Genomic DNA, 22435 nt, shown 5'->3' on the forward strand with positions numbered 1-22435 from the left:
ACAATTTTAAATTTCTGAATTCACAGTCCCAGATAATTTCGGCGAAATTTACAATGAACTAAATATAAAATTCTTTTAATGTGCTTTTGCCATGGTCTTTAAATAATTATTTTTGTTTTTAACTTTAAAATTTTTCATTTTGGTTTGTTTTATTATCTTCTAAATAGAATTTCAACCAGTGTATTTTATATTTGCGAACATAAATATTTTTAAATATATAACTGAAAAGTTGCGTGGAGAAATTAAAAGCTTTACATTTTTATAATATAAAAAGTTATGTATTTGTTATTAATTCGCTGACGATAATTTAAAATTTTTACCATTAAAAAAAAGAAGAGTTTCTTCCAAGGTAGGGTGATGTGCCGGACAATGATAAAATATTTAGCAAATTCTTAGAATTCGAATCAAGGAACAAGCGTAAATATTTATTTACTCCCATCATAAATTCCTAAATTTTGGAGGAACAGAGAATATAAAATATGTTGATTTTATTAACTGGGATTATTTGATGATTTTCTGAGACATAAGTGACAGACGGCCTCTTTTTTACCAGGTCGGAAGTTTGTTTTAAGATGGTCCTACTAAAACTATAAAAATGTACTAGGGACCCGGGCAGTCTTTTTGTGTTTCATTCCAGTTTCGGCTAAAAAAAAGTGTTCCGCTTCGAGCTTCAAAGCGTTCCTGGGAAAATATCTAATTAATATCTTCTAATCAACACATTTTATTAATATGGATCAATTATTACATCTCATAGTTTAACAGTTATTAATATAATTATATATCTATTAATTGGCATTTCAATCAATATAAATTTTAAAATAATTATCAAGAAAAATAAGAATGTGTAATAGTGAGATACAACATTTATCTTATTTATATATTATAATTTTATTAGATTTTTAAGAAGGTTCCGGAATATACTATTCCTTTCTATAAATCTACGCAAATTTCCAATCTCATAACGTTCCTTTGTTCCAGATCTATGAAATCTATCGCCAAAAATTCTAACAATAGCTAATGTTTATTGTACAATAATAACAAACACTAGAGCCGGAAGTGGGGGTAGGTGTGATTATGACGCGGTTTCCATTGAAATCTTAGGAGGGATAGTTTAATTCTGTCAGAAATTAAATCCAAATGGCAAAAATTACTTAAAATCCATTTTAATTGTTTAAAAATAGATTATTATAAATTAAAAAAAAAATAAAAATGTACATTTCTCGTTATTTTATTTTATACCTAGCAAGTAGCAATACGACACAATGTTGCCTAGTGATCTGCATCAAGCCTAATTTTTTAAGCACAGTCCGAAAATTATTTTAAAAAATTAGTTCTGCCCTGTTCGATCTAGAACGAAATTTTTTTTATTTGTCCTGTAATACCCGACCCGAAAAATTGAGATTATTTGTCCGCCCGGCCCGAATCTATTTAAACAAAAAATATATCAATTTGTTTCACAAATTTAAAGATATCTTATTTGAGCCCGATGTCAGATTTTTTTTAAAAATATTAGGCCCGAACCGAAATTAGCCGTGCCATCTATGAACAAAATCTACAGGCTTGCAATAACATTTTGGCCGAAATATTGGATTCGCCCTTTTTAAAAATCCAATCGTTTAACCACACTAGTTTTGTAATATAATACATATTCTGGCAAAAAAATAATGCCTTGTTGAATTAAAAATTATTAAAATTATGTTCATCTTTTTTTTTGTAAATAATATATTATTAGATAAAAGAGCCTATGTTAAAAATCTTAAAAAAAATTCTTAGAGGTTTCTTATATGATTTTGAACATTCAGGATATAAAAATTAACATAATATATTTAACTTAATCCATAAAAAAAGGATGCCCTCCATATTTTATTAGATTTGTATCATGAAACTGAATGTCTTACGAATCAGTATAGATATTTTTTCACCTCATCAATTTAATTCGATAGGAGTTCTTATGGAAATGAAAGAATTTGGCCATATCTATAAGAATGACAACTATAAGATATTATTATACATTGGCGATATTCAGCCGAAAGCGCATGACATATATTCGATTTATTTGATGAAAATCAAGACAACAATCCATATAATGAAATATTATCTAATTGGATTATTCATTCTTTGTGATCTTTCTTCTTTTCCCTTTGTTATTGTGATAAATTTTATCACTTATCCCCATCAACCTCAATCAGTACCGAAAGAAGGAAAAGCAAGATTGAAATAATTCAAATTGAGTTAATAGTACAATGAAGGGTCCTTTTAAAATAATTTAAACCATTATTCGAAATCTTGTTTAAGAAAAACCCATTATTTTCTACGAATTTTCAAAAAAATGCAATCGACCGTGTGGTTGATAATGAATTTTAATGATTTTCTTACACTTTTCGATTCAGTTTAAAATATAAATATTATAGAAAATAAGGTAGTTGCTCACACCTTTGAGGTCCAAGAGTATTCTCCGGAAGGATTTATGCCCGAAAAAATTTTTTGTAATTTGACTTTAAATATTATAATATCTAAGGAAAAATGTAAAATAGTGTGTATTTATTCACATATTGTAACCTTAGATATAAGTATATTTAACCACTCAATTTTATAAATATAAAAATCGGGGGCATTGAATTGATTTTCGATAAAATTAAAATTATCAAGTGAAAATATTTTTTAACATTTACAAAAGATTAATATTCTGGATTTTATGTTGGCCAATCACAGGAAAATGTTAATTTGGGAAATGGAAATTACGTAAATGAATGAGTAAAATGTGTTAGATAAAAAATGACGTGATTCTGATAGACATTTCGATGTAACATATTGAGGATATTTCATATTTAATCTTCAATGTTCAAGTTCAGATAGGGTAGGGCTTCGGACAGCCCGCGGAGGGCTCTAGTTCTATTAAGTCTACTTTTATAGGACATATGATTTTATGACATTTGCTAAGGCTGAGTAACCATGAATTATATATTTGTTTACCTAGACTCACAGCAAGGCAAACCCATTTCAATATAAATGTAGTGTAGAGGGTCAGTAAACGAATACTATAGAATAAATCTCTTTATCCCTCTCTTGGATACTTTTACAACTCAAATGAAGGAAAGGTTCTTGATTCATTTGCAGCACTTAAAAATCTGCAAATATTATTATCGCAGAATCTTTTCTAATCTATTTCAAATTTTGACAGGACAATTTTTTTTAATATTTGACAGTTTTTTATTATGAGGATGTTCAAGTATCCTCTGATACATTACTAGATAAATGCAAACTATGGTATAATGGTATAAACAGTTAAATATGATTAGTAATATTCCAAACAATGTTATCTATGCTTTCAAACACATACATATATTTTGGAAACTCTACCCATTAGTATTTCTACCAAAGAAAGAACATTTTCTTCTTTAACAAGAATAAAAACATACCTTGAGAAGTAGTATAATGGCTCGATTTGAGTTGATATGTAAAAAAATATTGCCTAAGTTTCGAGTGCTTGTGTATATTTTTTCTAGATAAATATTGAGCCAACCTTTAAAAATCGACTCAAATCAGCAGCTTAACAACACTACTGAGAAATACTACCTTTAATAATAAATTGAATGGGTTAGCCATTTATAGAGTTGACACCAAGTACTGATAAAATCATCGAAAATTTTCCCCAAGAAGAGTGAATTTTACATTATAAATTTATAATATGCTTCTTAATTATATTTTTTCCAGTTTTTTTTAATGAATAATTCTTAATAATATTTATGTACATTACTCATTTTTCCAACTTTTTTTAAAAAAATTTAAATTTATATATCAAATTTTAAATGCTTAAAAAATTTATAAAAGTTCTTTTTTGAGACATTTTTATATTTAATATTTTATCATTAGTTTATATTTGAATTTGTGTATCATAAATTGTCAATATTGTGTAGCCTCTAGACAGAATAAATTTCTGAAACTTAAGATATTTTAAAATAACTCCTAAGATAATTTTTAAATTTGTTTTAATTACCTCCCCCCCCCCCCCGCTCTCACAGATAGCGAATTCCAGCGTACGAGCCCGGGTGTATATGAACCAATGAGGGATATTTTGATGTATCATCAATCATATAAGAGTAATTTATTTTATTATCTTTAAATGCATTATATATATATAATCTATAAATATAATAGATATAAGATATACAAAGTTTTGTATTAAAATATATAAAATTAATGTAATTAAATAGTTGTATTATAATTATTATCAAAATTGTGACTAAAGATGGTACCATCTATATTAGTTTTATAATATAATTTATATTTATATAAATTTTATTGCATTTTTTTTATAGATTTACTAATAAATGTATAAACTAAAGATATTTCAATATGGTACATAATTAATAAAGTATAACATATGTAATTAATATTTTATTTGCATTATAAATATATTATTGCATTTATAATATTATATTATTATATAGTGGATCTAAATTTTTATTCATTTATAAAATATGATCCTGATCTGATTATAGGTACGCCATTATGAAATGTCGAAGAAGTCGGAGAAGAACAATTAGAATACCCTTGCATAGCTCCTCGATTGACGTTCAACCCATAGGGACTCATATTTCCTGCTTGACTAGACAAAGATGAATTTATGCTGGAAGAATTTATAGTGTCTCCTCTCCCATTCAGGTGGGAAGAATTATTAACGACGTTGGCATTTCGAGCAGATGGATAGTTCCCGTTACCTATTTCATTTAAACCCCGAGTATTTGTCGTTAGGGCTATTAAATTGTTAGGCGATTGCGCATTATAATAATTTGCTCCGGGAGATAGATATAAAGAACTATTCGCAAGATTTGATTGTAACAATCCATTATGACCATATATCTGATCAGATTCGAGGGAATTTAAGTGGTGTATTCCCATAAAATTATCGGAATTTATAGGAATTGGATTTCCGTTTGAGATTAAATTAATTGCATTTACACCGCCGAGACTGGCTAAGCCGTATTCTAGAGGCAAAATATAATGTTGCGGCGTAATATTTGTCGAGGAGTTAGATGATAATAAACCTATATGTTGTTTAAAAAATAAAATAATAACCTAAATATTTTTTAATAAACAATAATACCATTTCCTTGATTTAATAATGAATTGACCAACGTTTGTTGATGTGGATTTATAGAAGGTGCTAGATTGGTATAAACGTTGGGACTATTTAAATAAGAGTTTGCGTTTAAAACTTGCGTAGTCAAAGGATTGTACATTATATGTGATAAGCTATATTATTATTATTTTTTATAAAATTACTTATAAAATTATCATACCCTCCATTGGCATTAGGTAATAATCCGGTGTATATTGCCCCCAGTGGTATGTTGATTCCTAATATAGATTATAATTTATTAGATCAAATGCATAAACACTAAATAAAAATTTTTAAAAAATAACCTAATATCAGACAATTTTTATTAATAATTACTTGATTTATTAAATAATTTAACTTATCAAAAAATCATCAGAGATTTCAATTTATAATATAGCATTTAATAAAAAAAAAAATTAAGGAAAATGGTTTGAATTTTCACTTATTTATTAAATATTTGAATTTAAATATTTGATAACGCAAAACATTACTCGCTTTTTTAAAATATGGAAAATAATTATCATATATTTTAATTTAATAAATTGTTTAAGCAGTTTTCAATTCAGATCAACAACCCTAAATTTTCGGTTAATGTTTAACGGTGCCAAGTTTAGCAATTTGCGAAACAAAGAAAATTTTTATACTGAAATAGTAGAACTTTTTTTCAGTTTGAGAATTTTAATAAATACAAACAAAAATCGGAATTGGTTTTTTTTAAATAACACAAATACAAGAGTAACTTCTGCTAAATTAAAAAAATTCGATGAGGATCTGAAGGAAGATTTTTCTGATGAAGATCTAAAAAAATATTTTTGAAAATAAGGATCATTCTTTAAATATTTAAAATAAATTCCCCTAATTAATTTTATTTATTAAATATTATACACCCCCCCCCCCTCAATCTACTGTGCCAGTTCGTGTGTTTACCACAACAAAAACTGTGTTGAGCACTAAGCGCTCTTGTTTGTCAGGTCAAAATTTTTGAAAATCAATTTTTGTTAAAAAAATAACTTTAAAGAATTATTATAAGAACTTAAAATAGTGCTCTTGTTTGTCTGGTCAAAATTTAAAATAAATTTTTGTTAAATAACCTTAAAGAATTATTATAAGAACTTACAATATATTATTTAAGTATAATTTATTTATATTATCTAGGGAAATTATTACTTAGTATATTTTAAGTAAAGCGTTACTTTTTCGACTAACGAGTAATGCGTTACTTTTTCGATTAATGCGTTACTTTTTGAGTGACGAGTAATGAGTTACATCTTTGAGTAACGAGTAATACATTACGTTTTTACAAGGTAACGAAAAAGTAACACCTTTATTTTTTAAAACGTTAGAATGAAATAAAATATAAAAATTAACACCTTAATTGTTCATTTAATAATGAAATATAATATTTACAGTGTTATTATTCAAGGATTGTAACCGAAACTGAATTTTAAATAATTTAAACCGAATTATAATGAATAATTTTTTGCAATTTTTTAGTTTTTTCTTTCATCTATTTTGATTTCTTTTAAAATTGTTTTTTTTATAAAATAAACGAATATTTTTTTGGAGGTTATTAAACACATTTGAGGCTATCAACGTATTTTAATTAAATTCAAATGGTTATTTTAATTTCGTTTTTTTTAAAATATTAATATTCAGCCAAGAAATTGATAAAAAAATTAAGATTATTAGATAAAAAAAATATTCAAAATTAGTTTTAATAATGAATCTACTATGGATCAAGGCCTGATCAATGAAATATATATTACTCGATTAACGAGAAGTATCCCGACATATTGTTTGCTTGCGATTAAATGACATTAATATGCATTCATATAATAATAAATAAAGACCATTAGCCGAAACGCAAACCACAAAATGAGGCTACAGCTGACTCCTATGTATTGACATATTTAATTAATGAATCTGCATATTTGTAAATATATACATCATTGAACCTAATCTTAGCTACTTAATATTTATTAACTATAGTATAGTCATACGGGAAGGACTTATGTGGTTGGCTAGGCTTATGCCTTAAATGTATAATTCTAAAGTTTTACAATTTTGAAATTTGTTTAAAAGATAACATCTATCACCTCTAAAATATCTTTTTTAGTATGAGACTCTTTGCCGAATGCGAGTCCTGCACCATTAGTAAAAAAATGAATAGTTTTTCGAAATTAATATTCAATGTTATTTGAAACAAAAATAAATGATAAAATAAGTTTGCCAAAGTCGTTTAGATTCTTCTTCTTCTTTCTTTCTTAGAATTTTTTTTAGGATCAATATAGATCAGTGACATTTAAGGGCCATAATTTTTTGACAAAGTCAGGCCCCCAAAGCCCGATCCGGCCCCTATCAAATATTTAAAAAAATTCCCAAGTCCAAAATAAGTTTCAAAAAATTTTCCAAGCCCGGCCCAAACCTATATCCAAAAATTTAATTTAATGTATTTAGTAAAGATAAACAATATTTAAATGTATTTAGGCAATCATTTTGTTTACAATACTGAAATTCATTATTAAAAGAAAAAAATGGCAATATTTCTTTAAGTTAGCAACTGTTTTAAATAAGCTAAATATAATAATTTTAGGCCTAAGCTAAGCCCAAACACATTAAAAAAACGACCCTTTAGAAAATATGATATTAGGCCCATACGGTTCACTCGATCTGGTATAGATATCAGAACCTAGAAGGCAAGGATAAAAGTAACTGTTATAATTTAAATTGACGGCATAAATACTTTTCAAAAATGTGTATCTTATAATACTTTAGGTAATATTCAGAAAGATAAAAGTAACCGCAATACTGTGCAACCCTGTATATATACTTTGCAAGTTTGAAACGCTACACTTCTATAGAAGGATGCTTTCCAGGAATAAAAGCTATATATGATAAGAATTTTAGTTCATTATAAATTTTAAATAAAAATAGATATTTCAGAACTCAGATTGTCAATGACGCTGCTAGCTCATCTTAGATGCAAGAGTTAATTTAATTTAAGTGCTAAAGAAACTCTTTGCTCGAATATGAAAATATTTTGAATAATATTGGCATTCAAAAATATATAATTTTTGAATATTTCAAATTCATTAGCTTCATGTATGTATAAGAATTCTAATTTCAAAAATCAAAAAATTATATTTTTTTTTTAGAGTTTATTTTATGATAGCGGTTAGGAAAATCATAATAAAAATAGGCTGTTTTCAAATACAAACTCAATAATATTATACAAATACAATATTTTTAATTTAAACGTAAATCAAACAAATGCTTAAACCATTTCAAGGACATCATCATAATATTATTGAATTGAAAAAATTTTAATTCGATTTTTTAAATTTCGGTTATTTAAACTTTTTAAGAATATTTCAAAAATATTATTAAAATTTATAATTAAAAAAGGTAATTATAGCCAAAGAAAAATATATTTTTAAAAAAACCCATAGTCCATATAATGATATAACAACTCAGCGAGATATTAATTCATTAGTAAGAATTGTTTTAATCATTGAGGTTGTGTCCTAACTTGTCTTAATTTTTACTCACACCTTTTTGGTTTTTTGTAAAATATAAATTTTGGAGAGACACTAACTTTGAAATAATCTTACTTATAAACTCAATTATTTTTAGTCACAGGCAGTTATAAATTCTAAAACCAAAGGAGATCCAGTTCTTCTTTTTAAAAAAATTAAACCTTCTCCATTATATGATATAAACATAAATGAGATATTTCTGCAAATTCTGAGTAGTTATAATAATGATTATATTAAAAATACAATCGATTTCATAAAAACAAAAAACAAAAAATTATATATAGTAGTTTATGAAAAAAATTAATAAATGTCTCACCATTCAAATGAGTAGAATTATTAGAATCGATAATACCATTAACCAATATAGGACCATAGCCATTTGTTCTAGGTTTAGCACCAATGTAGGCAAGATTAACATTTGCTTTCCTGCCATCAATTATGGGATTAGCATCCTTAACAGCTCTATCCGCAGCTGTTTTATCAGACATAGTTACCTTTTTATTGATTTATGTATAAAGGAATGTTAAGATTATTTTGATTTTAGGGTTAATTTTTTATTTATATGAAAGTGTCGTGTTTTTAATTAGTTTATAATTTATCTTATCCTTTGTTTGTACGGTATTCGTTAATAAGTGATGGGTTTTTCTTGTATTACCATTCATATTTTTCTTTGATTACAATATTCGTTTATAAATGATGTGTTTTTCTTATACCCTACAATTTATATTTTTCCTTGTTTGTACGATATTCACTTATACCGAGCTTGTTTAGATTTCATCCTCAAAACTGGTTTTAGCCAGTTTTCGAGATGGACGAGGACATGAAATTTATATTTATTGATTATTGTATGATTGTAAAAGGGGGCTATATAAAGGCCCAGAAAAATGAAATTGGGATTATGAAATAATTTATTAGCTACTTGTTTTACATCTATGTCATGATATTTATTCGATTATTTTTAATGGACTTATTGTAATTGTACTATTAGTGGCGACTATTCTTAACGAAATAAAATTTTATGAAACTAACTGTCTGTTCGTTTATATGTGGTGGTTTACTTCATTCTGAGCGACTCTTGCCGGGACTTTGGTAAAACCATAACATGCCCGCTAAGTCCGGTCCCCCAGTCCCCTTCTGCGACAATCCCGGCCCTACGAACTCCGTCGTTCTCTCCCCCTCCCCGATGGTTGGATTTGATTGTCGAAATACAACAGAAAGCATCCTAAATGGGATGGGGTTTGAGTAACCTCAATTTTTTAACACAGACTTCTCAAGATGGTATAAATAAGGTATAATTAAATTAGAACGCGACATATAATTTACATGAATATTAATTAACTTTTCAGATGACCGAATATGAAAAAATTACCTATGCAGTTCCATTTTAAAATACTTTACAGTGAAATCAAAAAAGATGCTTTTGTTCTGTATAGTAAATAGAACAAATCGATCTGTTGTTAAAACTATCAGGCACTGGGAGATGGGACAGATTTTGGATGGCTTTTATTTTAAATATATTTGAACGGCGCCCTTTCTTTTGCAAGTTTGTCCAGACTAATCTTGATTTGACACTATTTTTTGAAGACATTAAATTACAGGGAATCAAAATCATGTGGAACTATACTAATCGGAAAAATATGATGAAACTTATAAACCTGAACTGAATTTGCATCTAGAAAAAAAAGGAAGATAAGCCTGAAGTATTGAATATCAAATTGTGTACTACTAAATATTTAATAGCGCTCAAGGCTTTTATCATATTAAAAAAAATACTTGAATTGTTAAAGATATTGTCATCAATATTATAGTTATACTGACTTATGCATAAATATTGATGAAAATATTAACGTAATCAGTATTATTGTTAAACGGCTCGTTTTGAGCCGATTTTTAAAAACGGCTAACTTCATCTATAATATTACGCAAGTCTGATGATTTTGTTTGTAGAAGGAACAAAGATTTGGACATCTATTAGCGAAATTTCAAGGTTTAGGCAATATTTTTCTTAAAAATCGCCTCAAAACGAGCCGTTTAACAACATTAAACCAAAGGAGTAAGAACCCTCAAAATTGTCACTTTTCTTAAATACCTAATAAATACCCCACCCTATTATTCTCACAGTCACAACATGTCATTTAAACAATATTTTCCAAAGAAATAATATGTGCAAGTTTAATAATTTTTTAAAACTGAAATTTTGGAGAAAATAAGTTGTTTTTTTTTAAAAAAAAGAAATGGGTGTGAAACCAAAATTATTTTTTATAAAAAAAGAGCGGAGAGATATCCGATAAAATTTATAGTGAGGAATAGCAATCACAAATCTCCTCCCCTCTTTACAAAAATTGTGGATATGCCTATGGATGGAAAAATGATACATAAAAATATGAGATACTTATGGTATGCCAAGGTATATTAAAATAGGTAAAATTCTATATATATATACATGCATACACCATGAAACATTTATCTTTACATGAAATATGAGTTAAAAATAAAAGTTAATATCATTTGCAACTAATTACATTGTCGGACAAAGTATAGATGGTGATTCCAAAATGAGTAGATTATTGGAGTGCCTTTCTAGGTTAAGGCAAACACCCAAGCCAGTATTTAGTAAATACCTACCATTGCGTGCCTTAATTTAATTGCTAGATAAATAGCAATATAATTATGTCAAATCGGCGTAATAACGAAGATATACCTATTATCGATGCAATTCAGGTTCACTGGTGCTAACATATAATCTATTTCAATAGTGCCAGAGCGCAATATTGATAAGATTCGTGCTAAAAAGTTACAACTTGGTTAAATAATATATTTAAAGACGTTTTCTCTACGTCTTTTAAGGTGATATTTCTTATAATATTCAGCAATTTTTAGATTGAAAGTGGTATACCGATTAAAGTATAGATCCCTGGTATTTTGGCCGCACCCAAGTCCTGACCCTTTTAAAAAGTGGAGTGTTCAATGTTTCTAGGTGTCAAAAAAAATATTAAAATTTTTTTCCTTTGATGAAATATTAATTTAACTTTTCTTTAGAGTTTTTTTTATCTCTTCCCATTTTAAAAATTGGTTTTTATACTCCTTTATATCAATTTTAGAGGTTGTGTGAGTAGTGTTGGTAATAATATTTTATCATAAATGATAATTTTATAATATGCTATATAATAAGAATACGTTGATTATTTTGTTTCATATCAATTTAGAAAGTGAAATTTTGGAAGTTTTGTAGCAGGCGCCCAAGCCGCCCCCCCTTTCTCATCGGAAATTTGCCTGCTCTTGTAAATATCATTTTATGGTAATATAAATTTTCCTCCTACACAGCTCTCACCAAAAATATATTATGAAAAAAATAAATTAGTAAAAGTTAATAACTTTTTAAATATATATTATAATTCAAAATTTTTAGAAAAAAAAAGTAAAAACTTAAGATTATTTTTATGATATAACCAAGGCCTACAACAAGTGTACCTAAAGATCTCCAATAAAATTTATGGGAGGGAGACCTTACCTAACAATGACCCCCCCCCCCCCCCACAAAATCTATGATACGCCTATGTTTTGTAATGTAGGTAATATTTGATTATAAACGATATTAAGGGGTATGCGAAGCATTTAAAATATAAATTAATTTTTAAATTTTTTACTTGTAAATTATGTACGTCTATTATTAATACGGAGTATAAAAAGAAATTGAAAAAAAATGGTGTAATTTTAAGTCAATATTTCTTTATCATCTTTAAACCCTGAACTCGGACGCGAACCCTTTTTTAAAATTCATTCCTGAACCCGGATCTGGACCCGGACCCTTTTTTTGTGGGAGGGTTGACATACCTGGTATAGATGCATAAGGGTTATGAGGAAAGGGGATCCTTGAGGGGAATATGAGAAAAATAATAGCTACCTGCGTCATTAAGATGAGATGGCAATCTTTAGGAGGTTCATATTATTGGAGTTTTAATTTTTTTAAATATAAATTATATTTTCTTATGAGCAACTAATAAAATATCAATATAGCGAATATATTATGTTTATGGCCAACATATAAAAATTTATTGTTAAGTTGGAATTTCTATATCTACTAAAAGATATTCCTTAATTTTGAAATATTGTATAAATCATTGTTATTTAAAATTCAACTACGATTTCACAACTGCATATTTCAAAATTTAATTAAAAGTTTATGAATGTGTAGTATTTATATTTTTAATATATATTTTTTAGATTTGTGATAAGGCCAATATTGACGTGGTGTAAAAAAATATTACATCTTCCTCAAATAAATTAAAAAAAAATAATTAATTGAATATTTTTCAAACAGATGATAATTCAGCCAAAATAATGAACGATTTTGCTTTATAATTTTTTTTTAAATGTAAAATAAATCGTATTTATAATACGGCTTTCTTATAAATTTTTTCTCCTTACTTTGCAAAAAAAATCTAAATTCTAAAACGCCTTATGTTAATTCGTTAGAAAACAAACACATAGCAATAGGAAGCCAATAGAGGAGATAGGTGATTGTGAATTAATTTCCAGTTAAGTGGCAAGGGAAATCTCGACTGATAATTGCTCATTATTATGTTATTATCTTGAATGCTCTACCTACCGTATAATAAATATGCAACAAATCCTAAGCGTGTCTCTCCTACATAATATACTAAAAATTCTAACATTGATCATTTCTTATGTAGGAGGAAAATAAATTTTAATATTTTATATAAAACTAATGCTTGTGTATTTTAAACCACGAGAATATATTATTAAACACTTATTACGGTTAAATAATAGATGTATTAGAGGTATGCAATCGTTGTTTTTAAATTTTTTAACCAGCCCACCTATACCCAGGCCTCTAACATGATGAGAGTACAATCAATCACATCATTAAAATCCTAAGGGGAAGTGCTTCGAGGGGGGGGGGGGTCAAGAGGTATCCTTTTAGTCAATAACATTGTAAATATCATTCTATAATTCAATTATTTTAGTTATCAGAGGGACCTCCGTGTCATTGGCCTGAAATCTAGAGGACTGTGTCCTATAACTTCCCGAGTCTATGACGTGAAATACCCCCTATGGGTTACCAACGATAAACGAAGAAATTTCTTGAATAGATGATTCCTTAACTATGGCCACAATTTAATAAAGATTCGTTTAGTTTTCCATGCACAGTAAACATCGTTATAGTTAGCTTCCATGGGAACCTAAAAAATAGTAAACGATAGCGAATGTTAACTATATCCTATTACTCTATCGTATATTCTTTGGACTATTTTTTAAGATTAAACTAATTTTTTTTTTAAATTAAATTCCATCATAAATCATATTCTGTATAATTTAATCAATAATCATTTAAAATTCATATATTTATGGCTAAATTATAAGATAGACCGAGTTAATAAAATTTAGTTATCAATAATGACGAGTTAATCAAAAAGGTTAACTATAGCTAAATAATTTAATTTCACTTCAGATAGGACTTTCAAATTTAGTTAAAAATAAAAGTTAACTGTATATCCGAGTTAAATATAAAGACTGTACATCTTTATTACATTGTGACCATAGTAAGAAATCATCTTCGTTGACTGATAAATGTTCCTAATTTCTATTTAAAAAAATCAACCGAAGCTCCTAACAAGGGTTTATTTTCACTAATCGATCATTCATATCAATTGTTGTGTTGTCAGCAAGATTTAAAAATCGTTTGATTTATGGAAAGCGGTTACTTGACACATTATTAGAAATAACTTTAAACAGGATCTTTGTGAGGCCAATAGAATCGTTCGTTATGGCAAGGTATAATATTTACTATATGATATGATACCGAGGATCAATTCATCTCAGTTTGACATGAGCAACATGATTATTCTGTTAAGTGTATAATTCCGTTTGTTTTATTAAAGGTTTATACATAGAGTATTATATAAGTGAAGTAATTGAGTCTCAAATAAAATCAAGAGTGATTATTTCTTGTGTAGAGAATAATGAAAAATCAAAATTTTACGTTATTTAACATATAATTATTTTTTCTATCTTGGTTGAGGACGTCGATTTCCACTTCTTCTGATATAATCTCCATATTTCCCTACCAAATATTATCATCCTCCCCTTATTATAAACAAATATTGTGAAGTGGCAGGATGACAGATATTACCTGAACTATCCATTTCAGATAATGCGTCTAGGACACTTTGTAAATTAAATTCCAATTTAATTTGGAGGAAAAAAATATATTTTACCTTTCCGAAAATAAATTGCAGAATGGATGAATTAGTGCAGGTATATTATCCGCAATAAGAATATATAATTTTTTTTATAAATTTTTTTATTGAAATAGTTCTTTTTTAAAAAAAAGATTACAATTTTTAAAGCAAATTTATATAAAACAAATTTAACACGATTCCAGGAAACAATATATTATTTTTAGAACTGAATCTAATGGTAGCGTCTGATCAAGATGAAGGGTCACAGTCATTTATTACAAGGCTGGGTTAAATTTGTTACTCTACAAAGAATCGAATTTCTTCTGATCTCCAGAAATTTATAAAAATTGGAGACCAGTATTGTGATTTAAAAAGTTCATATTAGTCTGCAGACGAGTTTTTAGCAAGAACATTCGCCCACCTTTTGTTTAAATTTTTCGATTCACTCATCCGTGGTTTAAAAAAAAATTTACTCGCACCTACATTCATCTACAAATTTGCTTAACCCACCTGCCCAATGTTTTAAAATTATTTGATTGGTTTTGAATTTATTTATTTATTTTTCATATATATACAATCTAATAAAATATGCATTATGGAATAAAATAATTTTTAATAAATATAAGCTCGTTCTGTTCATTTGGTTGAAATTTTATTTATCCGCTGACCCATTTTTTAAAAAAATTTCTACCCCCCCCCCCCCCTATAATTTTTAACATGTTTAATCCGCTCGCTCATACCCACCCAAAGTAAAGGTGAGCGTGAGAATACAAACTAAAACCCCGTCTATTGCAGACTTTGGTAAGGCCTCCTTTACTACTATCTATTAAAACTGATATTGGGTCTAGCCTACATTTACTTTAACATATCATAAAAATTTGACTATATGTTCGAAGACAAAATTCAAATTATATATACACAATGTATAAATAAATTCGGCGTTTAGCTCAATTTATTTGATCGTTGTTTGAATTTGAACTCCATTCGTGTAATCTTGTTTTGTAATCTTCTAGAAAAGAGAATTTGGATGAATATAAAACTTAATCGATTTATCGATATCATTAATGAAACCCTTAATTCTTTAATCTTATATATTATTTTTTCTTTTAATAATTATTGTTGAAATTGTTGATTTATTTTATTTTTATTTTCCGGTTCGTTTTTTGGAGGAATATGACTTAACAAATGAAATGGAATTTTGATGTCTATGGATTCAAATATTCTTAACTCACTCTTTATCATGAATATGGTTATTCAAGACTCAAAAACAGATAAGATTTATATTTCTTTATAATAATAATTACTAAATCTCACTATTACAATATCGGAACGGGTAAGTTCCACTCATTTAGTTAAACTACAACTGGGTACAAGGTTTGTTGGTATCCTTGAGAAAAAAAATCGGCATAATTTTATGAAAGGTGGGCCTTCATAAAATTCACGTTCGCTCATTTTGGGCAGGTCTATGACCAATATGCTAGATAAATAAGAAGATATAATTAGTTCATTCCAGTGGCGTATCCATGATTTTCGTAAGGAGAGAGAGGGGGCTGGCCGACATTTGGGATATTTATCACCATATTGGATATATTAAGGTCCCCCCTTTGAAGAACTTGTTTTTTTAAATATATGATTGATGACATATTATATTTATTTGGGGGGAAGGGACGAGGTTGGAAGGGTGTTCGGGGAAAATATTTATTATCTATTAGGAAAACTTACAAATTTCTATATATTTTTTAATTTAACAGACACTAGGAGATCATATTAGCTTTAATAGATTATTCATTATATTATGAATAAAGTTTTCATTTCTATATAATGATGATAAATTGATAGATTATGTACTATATTTAAGATTTTGTTAGGCCCCTGATTTTTTTTTAAAAATTCGCCACCTCTATGAGGCTATATTTTACTCCTCTACTCTAGGGACGAAACGTAAAGTTTACTACTCTAAGATATGCAATTAATCTTTTTTTTTATTGTGTCGCCATATAAAAAGAAATATTAAAATGCTTATATTCGGAATATCTAAATTTTATATCATCTACTGTGGGAGATTAATTTCAAAAATCTGATTAGATATACTCTTTTGCCCAAATTATTTAGATATTATAAAAAATAAGTGATGTTAACTTTGCTTCCTGATAATTTTTTTTTTAACGTAGTATAAATATAGTTTTTTTTAACGCGATAAAATTACAGTTATCTAACCTTACTTCTATGGTTGCTTCATCACTGAATTTAAGGTAGATTGAAAAGAAATAGTAATATAGGGAATAAAATAAAATTTAATCAATTATTTTAAAAAAAAACATTAATTTTATTTACAAAGCCATATCCTCGGGATTTGCCTGTTTGCCTGTCTGTTATAACAACTGCCTCCTCGATGTCCCCAAAAACTTCAAAAAAAATTCTAAGAGATTCGTCGGTAGTATGATATGGTAGCCCACCCACAAATATCTTGGTTAATGTTGTATCCTTTTGTTGTATTTGAGAAGGACTAGAATTGGAGGGAACATGGGTTGATACGGGTCCATCATCATTATAATTTTTGGAAGATGGGCATGGAGAAATATCGAAATCCCTAACGTTTTCAAATTCATTAAAGGTATTTGATTCAGAAACTCTGACATCATCATTATTTTCGCTCATTTTATTGTTACCATTGATATTTTTTATATTATCTTTGTGATCATTACAGTAATTCTCACTGATTTTGGAAGAAGCATCGTTAGTATCTCCATTCATCTCTCCTATGATATGGATATCGTTATTATTATTATCATAGCCATCGCAATTTTCATCCAAAGTTTGACAATGCGAATATTGTTTTTTGAGGCCATTTGAAAGTTGTTTATTATTATTAAGATTGGAATTTAGGCTAACCTCTTTGGCGTTTTCAAGCAATTGTTGATTTATGTCAGGAGTATATCCATTCGTGATCCCCTTATTTTCTGCGTTTTTAGAACATATACTACGCACATTCTTCAATCGATTGTGGTAGATTTGTTTGGATGGGTCAATTGGGCAGGGGATAAGATTTTTGTTCATAACACAGATTATAAATTATTTCAATTCCCTTTCCGCTAAAACACAAAGTTGGGTCTCAGTGACGTTCCAACCTTTTTCTAGTAATGCATTCAATAAAATATATTCAGCAAATTTTAAAATAAAACTATTTAAATTGAAAACTTTTTATTTTTAATAAAATTTTGTTTTGAGGATGGGAATGCACTCCACCATTATCTCTCTCCTAAACAAAAATAAAGGAAAGATGGAATTTAATTCAAAATTAGTATTATTATGTATAACATAAACTGTCAAACAGACAATTATACTGTATAATTTTTACTTGACTTGTATACAAAAAAAAAAGATTAAAAAGTAGATTTTATTTTTCATATTTTTTTGCTTAGTTACATTTGATTTGATAATGTATACATAATATTCTTTAGTATCCTAGAAAGGATGTAAATATAATAAAAGTTGATATTATATCCCCATGCACTAAGATATATGTCGCACATAGGCAAAAGTTTAGATTTGTTGAAAAACACAATAAATTAAGCACTTTTAGACTTTGAGCATGCTTCTTGTCATGTCATATACTGATTTAATTTGTTTTCAATCGGGATTATCTTGCTGCCGTCCTGGTTTGTGCCGCTTTTAGACAATGCCTAAGTTAGGTAAGTAGTAAAGAAGGGGCCCCGCCCACGCAAGATAATCAAACCACAAAAAGTTCATAATTCAATAAGATCATAATTAGATAGAATGCCTGTCATCAATGTAATAATTATGACTGTTGTTTAATATGAATAAATATGTTAATTTAATCTCATTTTTAAACAAGAAATTATTTTAGTAAAATTAATTCAAGAAACCTTTATCTTGCCCTCTATGCCATTTAATTCAAATGACGATCTTGCTTCATACCCCACCCTTATGCTAGAAGTGTTAGCGATGAATAATATAATCCTTAATCCTTTATTTATAAACTTCATAGATGTAAAAAATTTATTTCAACTCTTTAGGTACAGATTACGTAATTTTGTACAGACGATTATAACTCAGAGAGAAAGACATTTTTCAAAAAAAATAAAATGTAATATTTAAGTAACAAACATTATGGTAATTTAAGAAGTTTCATAGGCACCAAAGACTTTTAATATTTGCCTCAAAGATAAATAGGGTTAATTTTGATTTTTAGCCCAAATCAAAAGGGAGAGGAAATAAAATGATATGTAAAAAAGTTGATCAATCAAATTTCCCTAAAATAAAATGGATATGTGCCTTGAAATAAATTTTTTTTTAAATGAGCCTGTATCCTGATTCGACTTATTTCTAAAACCTCGACTAAACAGCCTACTAATAAATGGGAAAAAAATCAATAAAACCATAAGCACAATAAATTACAAAAAAAATACAATTCCACAAACAATCTTTAATATGGTGTGCTAGTTCAAAAGCTGTTTAACCTAGCAGTTCAAAAGCTGTTTAGCCCAGCTAAGGCTGCTACCAAAACTTTTATATATCTGGAAAAACCAATCGTTAAAAAGTTTTAAAAGTATCACAATATTTTTAAATGTTTTAATTTTATATTTTAGAAAAAGACTTATATCATGTTTTTTAAAGTCTTAGAATAAATTTTTTTTATTGATTCAACAGATATAATGCTGTTGACATATCACCATCTGATTTTTGTGGATATTGATTAACATTAAATCACAAAGAAAACAATTTTAAAATAAACATAAAAAATTATTCCATAAGCCTTGACGCAAGTGTGAGGATAGCCATATTTCTGTAGTACAGGAACGGTTTAGGACTAAGCATGCAATGACAATTTATGTGAATTGCTATGCCGATAAGCTAAATTTAGGTACACTAAAAAATTTTAATTGTTGGAAACATGATTTTGTTTTCAGCATCTGTTATTCATTACATTAAATTTAAGGAATTAGGATTGAAAATAAAAAAATATATGCCTCGAGTTCTGCAAGACAGGATTCTCATCTTAGAACAATAGAGGATTCTACCTTTAATTAAAATTTGTCAAATATTTTCAAAAATGTTAGAATGATTCCACAGTTTAGAGGATTCTCTTATTATGATTCAATTGATGGTATGATTGATTATATTAAATAGGTATTCAGAAGGTTTTGAATTACATGACTCAAATCATCAGTTGTCATGTCAGCCATAGAAATAAAAATTCCCGTAAGGCTAACGATAATGTACATTGTTGAGCAGGCAATTTATTAAACAACGACCAAATAATATTTACCCATTTATTTTCTTTCTATCCCATATCTGTGTGAGGTGGCGACTTTTTAACCATATCCAAAATCTGGTCCAAGAGGTAAGTTTCAGAAGAAAAATTTTATTTTCTACTTTTGCAACAATAATAGGCCCGGATATTTGATACTATTTAATGCTTGTTCCGGGCGAAGTCAGTTATACTGATTATCAGAGATAGGCTCGCAGGTCTATGTGTAAAAACTAGACAAATCATAAGGAATCAATCGAAATGAGAGAACTGAGCCTGATTTTTTTTATACAAACCCGGGCCAATTAAAAATAAATTTAATTTAAAAAATATCAATTAGGCCTATTCAAAAACGAATACGAATAAATAGAATAATAATTATTCGTATTCGATTCTATTGAAAGAATTGAAAAATTTACTATTCGTAATTATACCAATCGATTAATATTCGTACGAAAACGAACTAAATCATTCGATTTGTTTGTAAAAGGCGAATACGAATATTTTATCATTCGATTTTTATTCGTTAATGATATCAATTAATCAGTTGAAAAATCATATATTTGGTGCTTTTAAATCTTCATTTACCTCATATTATCAATTTCTATTTTGAAAAAAAAAATTCACAAAAATACTAAGAAATTATTTATAATTAAATTAATAAATTTTTAAAAATTCCGGATCAGACGGTTAAAAAAATGATCATTAAAATTTCGTTCTGAGGGAAAAAAAATTTTCAAAAAGAATTATGGCCGGGTAGGGAGTGAAAATTTTTCTTCTAGCAAATGCCAAGCCGAGCCTAAAATGTTAACGTCTACAGGTCATTGATTGAAATATTGGGAAAGATTAACGAGGTGATAAAATTTAGAATAAGTAGAATTAATGGTTTTTATAAATAAATACATATAAAAAAAATAGTTTTGGATCTGAATTTTTATGATATTTAAATTTGAAAAGCCAATTATGGAGAAATTAAGCTGAATGACAATTTTTTTTAAAAAGTTTAAATCAAATCACAAAATTGATAGGTGGTCAAATCACTTATTTGGTAGGAAAATAAATAATAATTCAATATTCATTTTTTTTTAAATAAAAGCGAATATTTGCTGAAAATCCAAAAAATAAAAATACTATTCAGCTTAAAATGGCGTAATAATTAAATTTTAAAAATTCTTGAGTTGATTTATTCTGTTTAAGATACAATGTTCAGAATTAAAGATTTAAAAATGTGATATCTCTATTCCTCTTTTTACAAATAATTTTGGAATATTCGATGATGAGATCTATTTAAAGAGGCGATTTAAAGTATATCCCATTATCGAATATATGCCCTGGTGTAGCAGGCAATCATTAATTAATTGCGAATGTGCGGGGGAGATGGAGTGTTACGCCACTTACATATTGAGTTGTCTAAAATATACTATTATTTACTAAAAGTATCTTATTCAAAAATACTATCCATGATACAAGTTTTTAATAAAAGTAAATCTTAATTATAATTGACAATATAATTTTAAAAAAGATCATAAAAAAATTGGGTTTACCTATATTTAATTATCATAGAATAAATTAATTTTTAAAAAAAATATATAATAAATTTTATTAACAAAAATATTTTATTTTCTTATTATTATAATTCTTAAAAAAATATATTTTTAGGTGAAATGAGATTCGTTTATTATTATAAAAATAGTATCTAATCTATATTTATTTCGATATTTCCTTGATTTTGTAAATACGAAATTTGTTAGAATCGAACATTATTAAATTATCACCAAAACTAATGTAATATTAGTATAAATTTATAAACGATATAAATAAATTCAATTTATATTAGGGCAAGTGAATTGAAACCTACGAAATCAATTTTTCTCGGTCCGAGGCTACCCAGGGCCCACCCTGCTTATATGAGATCCACCGCCCGAATTAAAAAAAAATTAGGAGGATATCTCATTCAAAATATTTATTTTTATTCGCTATCTTAAATGTTATGCATTAAATTTAAATGTTCAGATCATTCCGCTTTAACTTTGATTATTTAATTATGTTTATTTTATTCTATTACGAAAATATGACATGAATAGAAAATATTATCCATATGATTTTTTAAAAAATATTTCTTATTAGATCAGTCAATAAAGGGAATGAATAAAAATAACAATTATATTTTTTGGTATGTAGTGTTTAACCATCTATCTTTTTCTATGATTTCTTTTCTTTTATTCGGTTCCAAGTGGGATCATGATTTTGTCAAATTAGATTTTTTAAATAAAATCGCCCTATGTTAAAATTATCGAACGGA

The 22435-nt window shown here is 27.3% G+C and overlaps 1 protein-coding gene across 1 annotated transcript; it reads right to left on the minus strand.

The window, feature by feature from the left end:
- Positions 1-4240: 4240 nt before the first annotated feature.
- LOC135931114 (homeobox protein 2-like) lies at positions 4241-21813 on the minus strand. Its single transcript, XM_065467995.1, has 6 exons — positions 21678-21813; positions 17196-17995; positions 8975-9152; positions 5304-5361; positions 5108-5256; positions 4241-5048 (listed from the first exon to the last, which is right to left on the minus strand). Exons 2-6 carry the CDS (start codon positions 17916-17918, stop codon positions 4465-4467), a joined length of 1692 nt encoding a protein of 563 aa, XP_065324067.1. The 5' UTR covers positions 17919-17995; positions 21678-21813; the 3' UTR covers positions 4241-4464.
- Positions 21814-22435: the final 622 nt, after the last annotated feature.

The sequence above is a fragment of the Gordionus sp. m RMFG-2023 genome, chromosome 1 (genome assembly GCF_954871325.1).
Source record: "Gordionus sp. m RMFG-2023 chromosome 1, tfGorSpeb1-WG-v2, whole genome shotgun sequence".
Taxonomy (NCBI): Eukaryota; Metazoa; Nematomorpha; class Gordioida; order Chordodea; family Parachordodidae; genus Gordionus; species Gordionus sp. m RMFG-2023.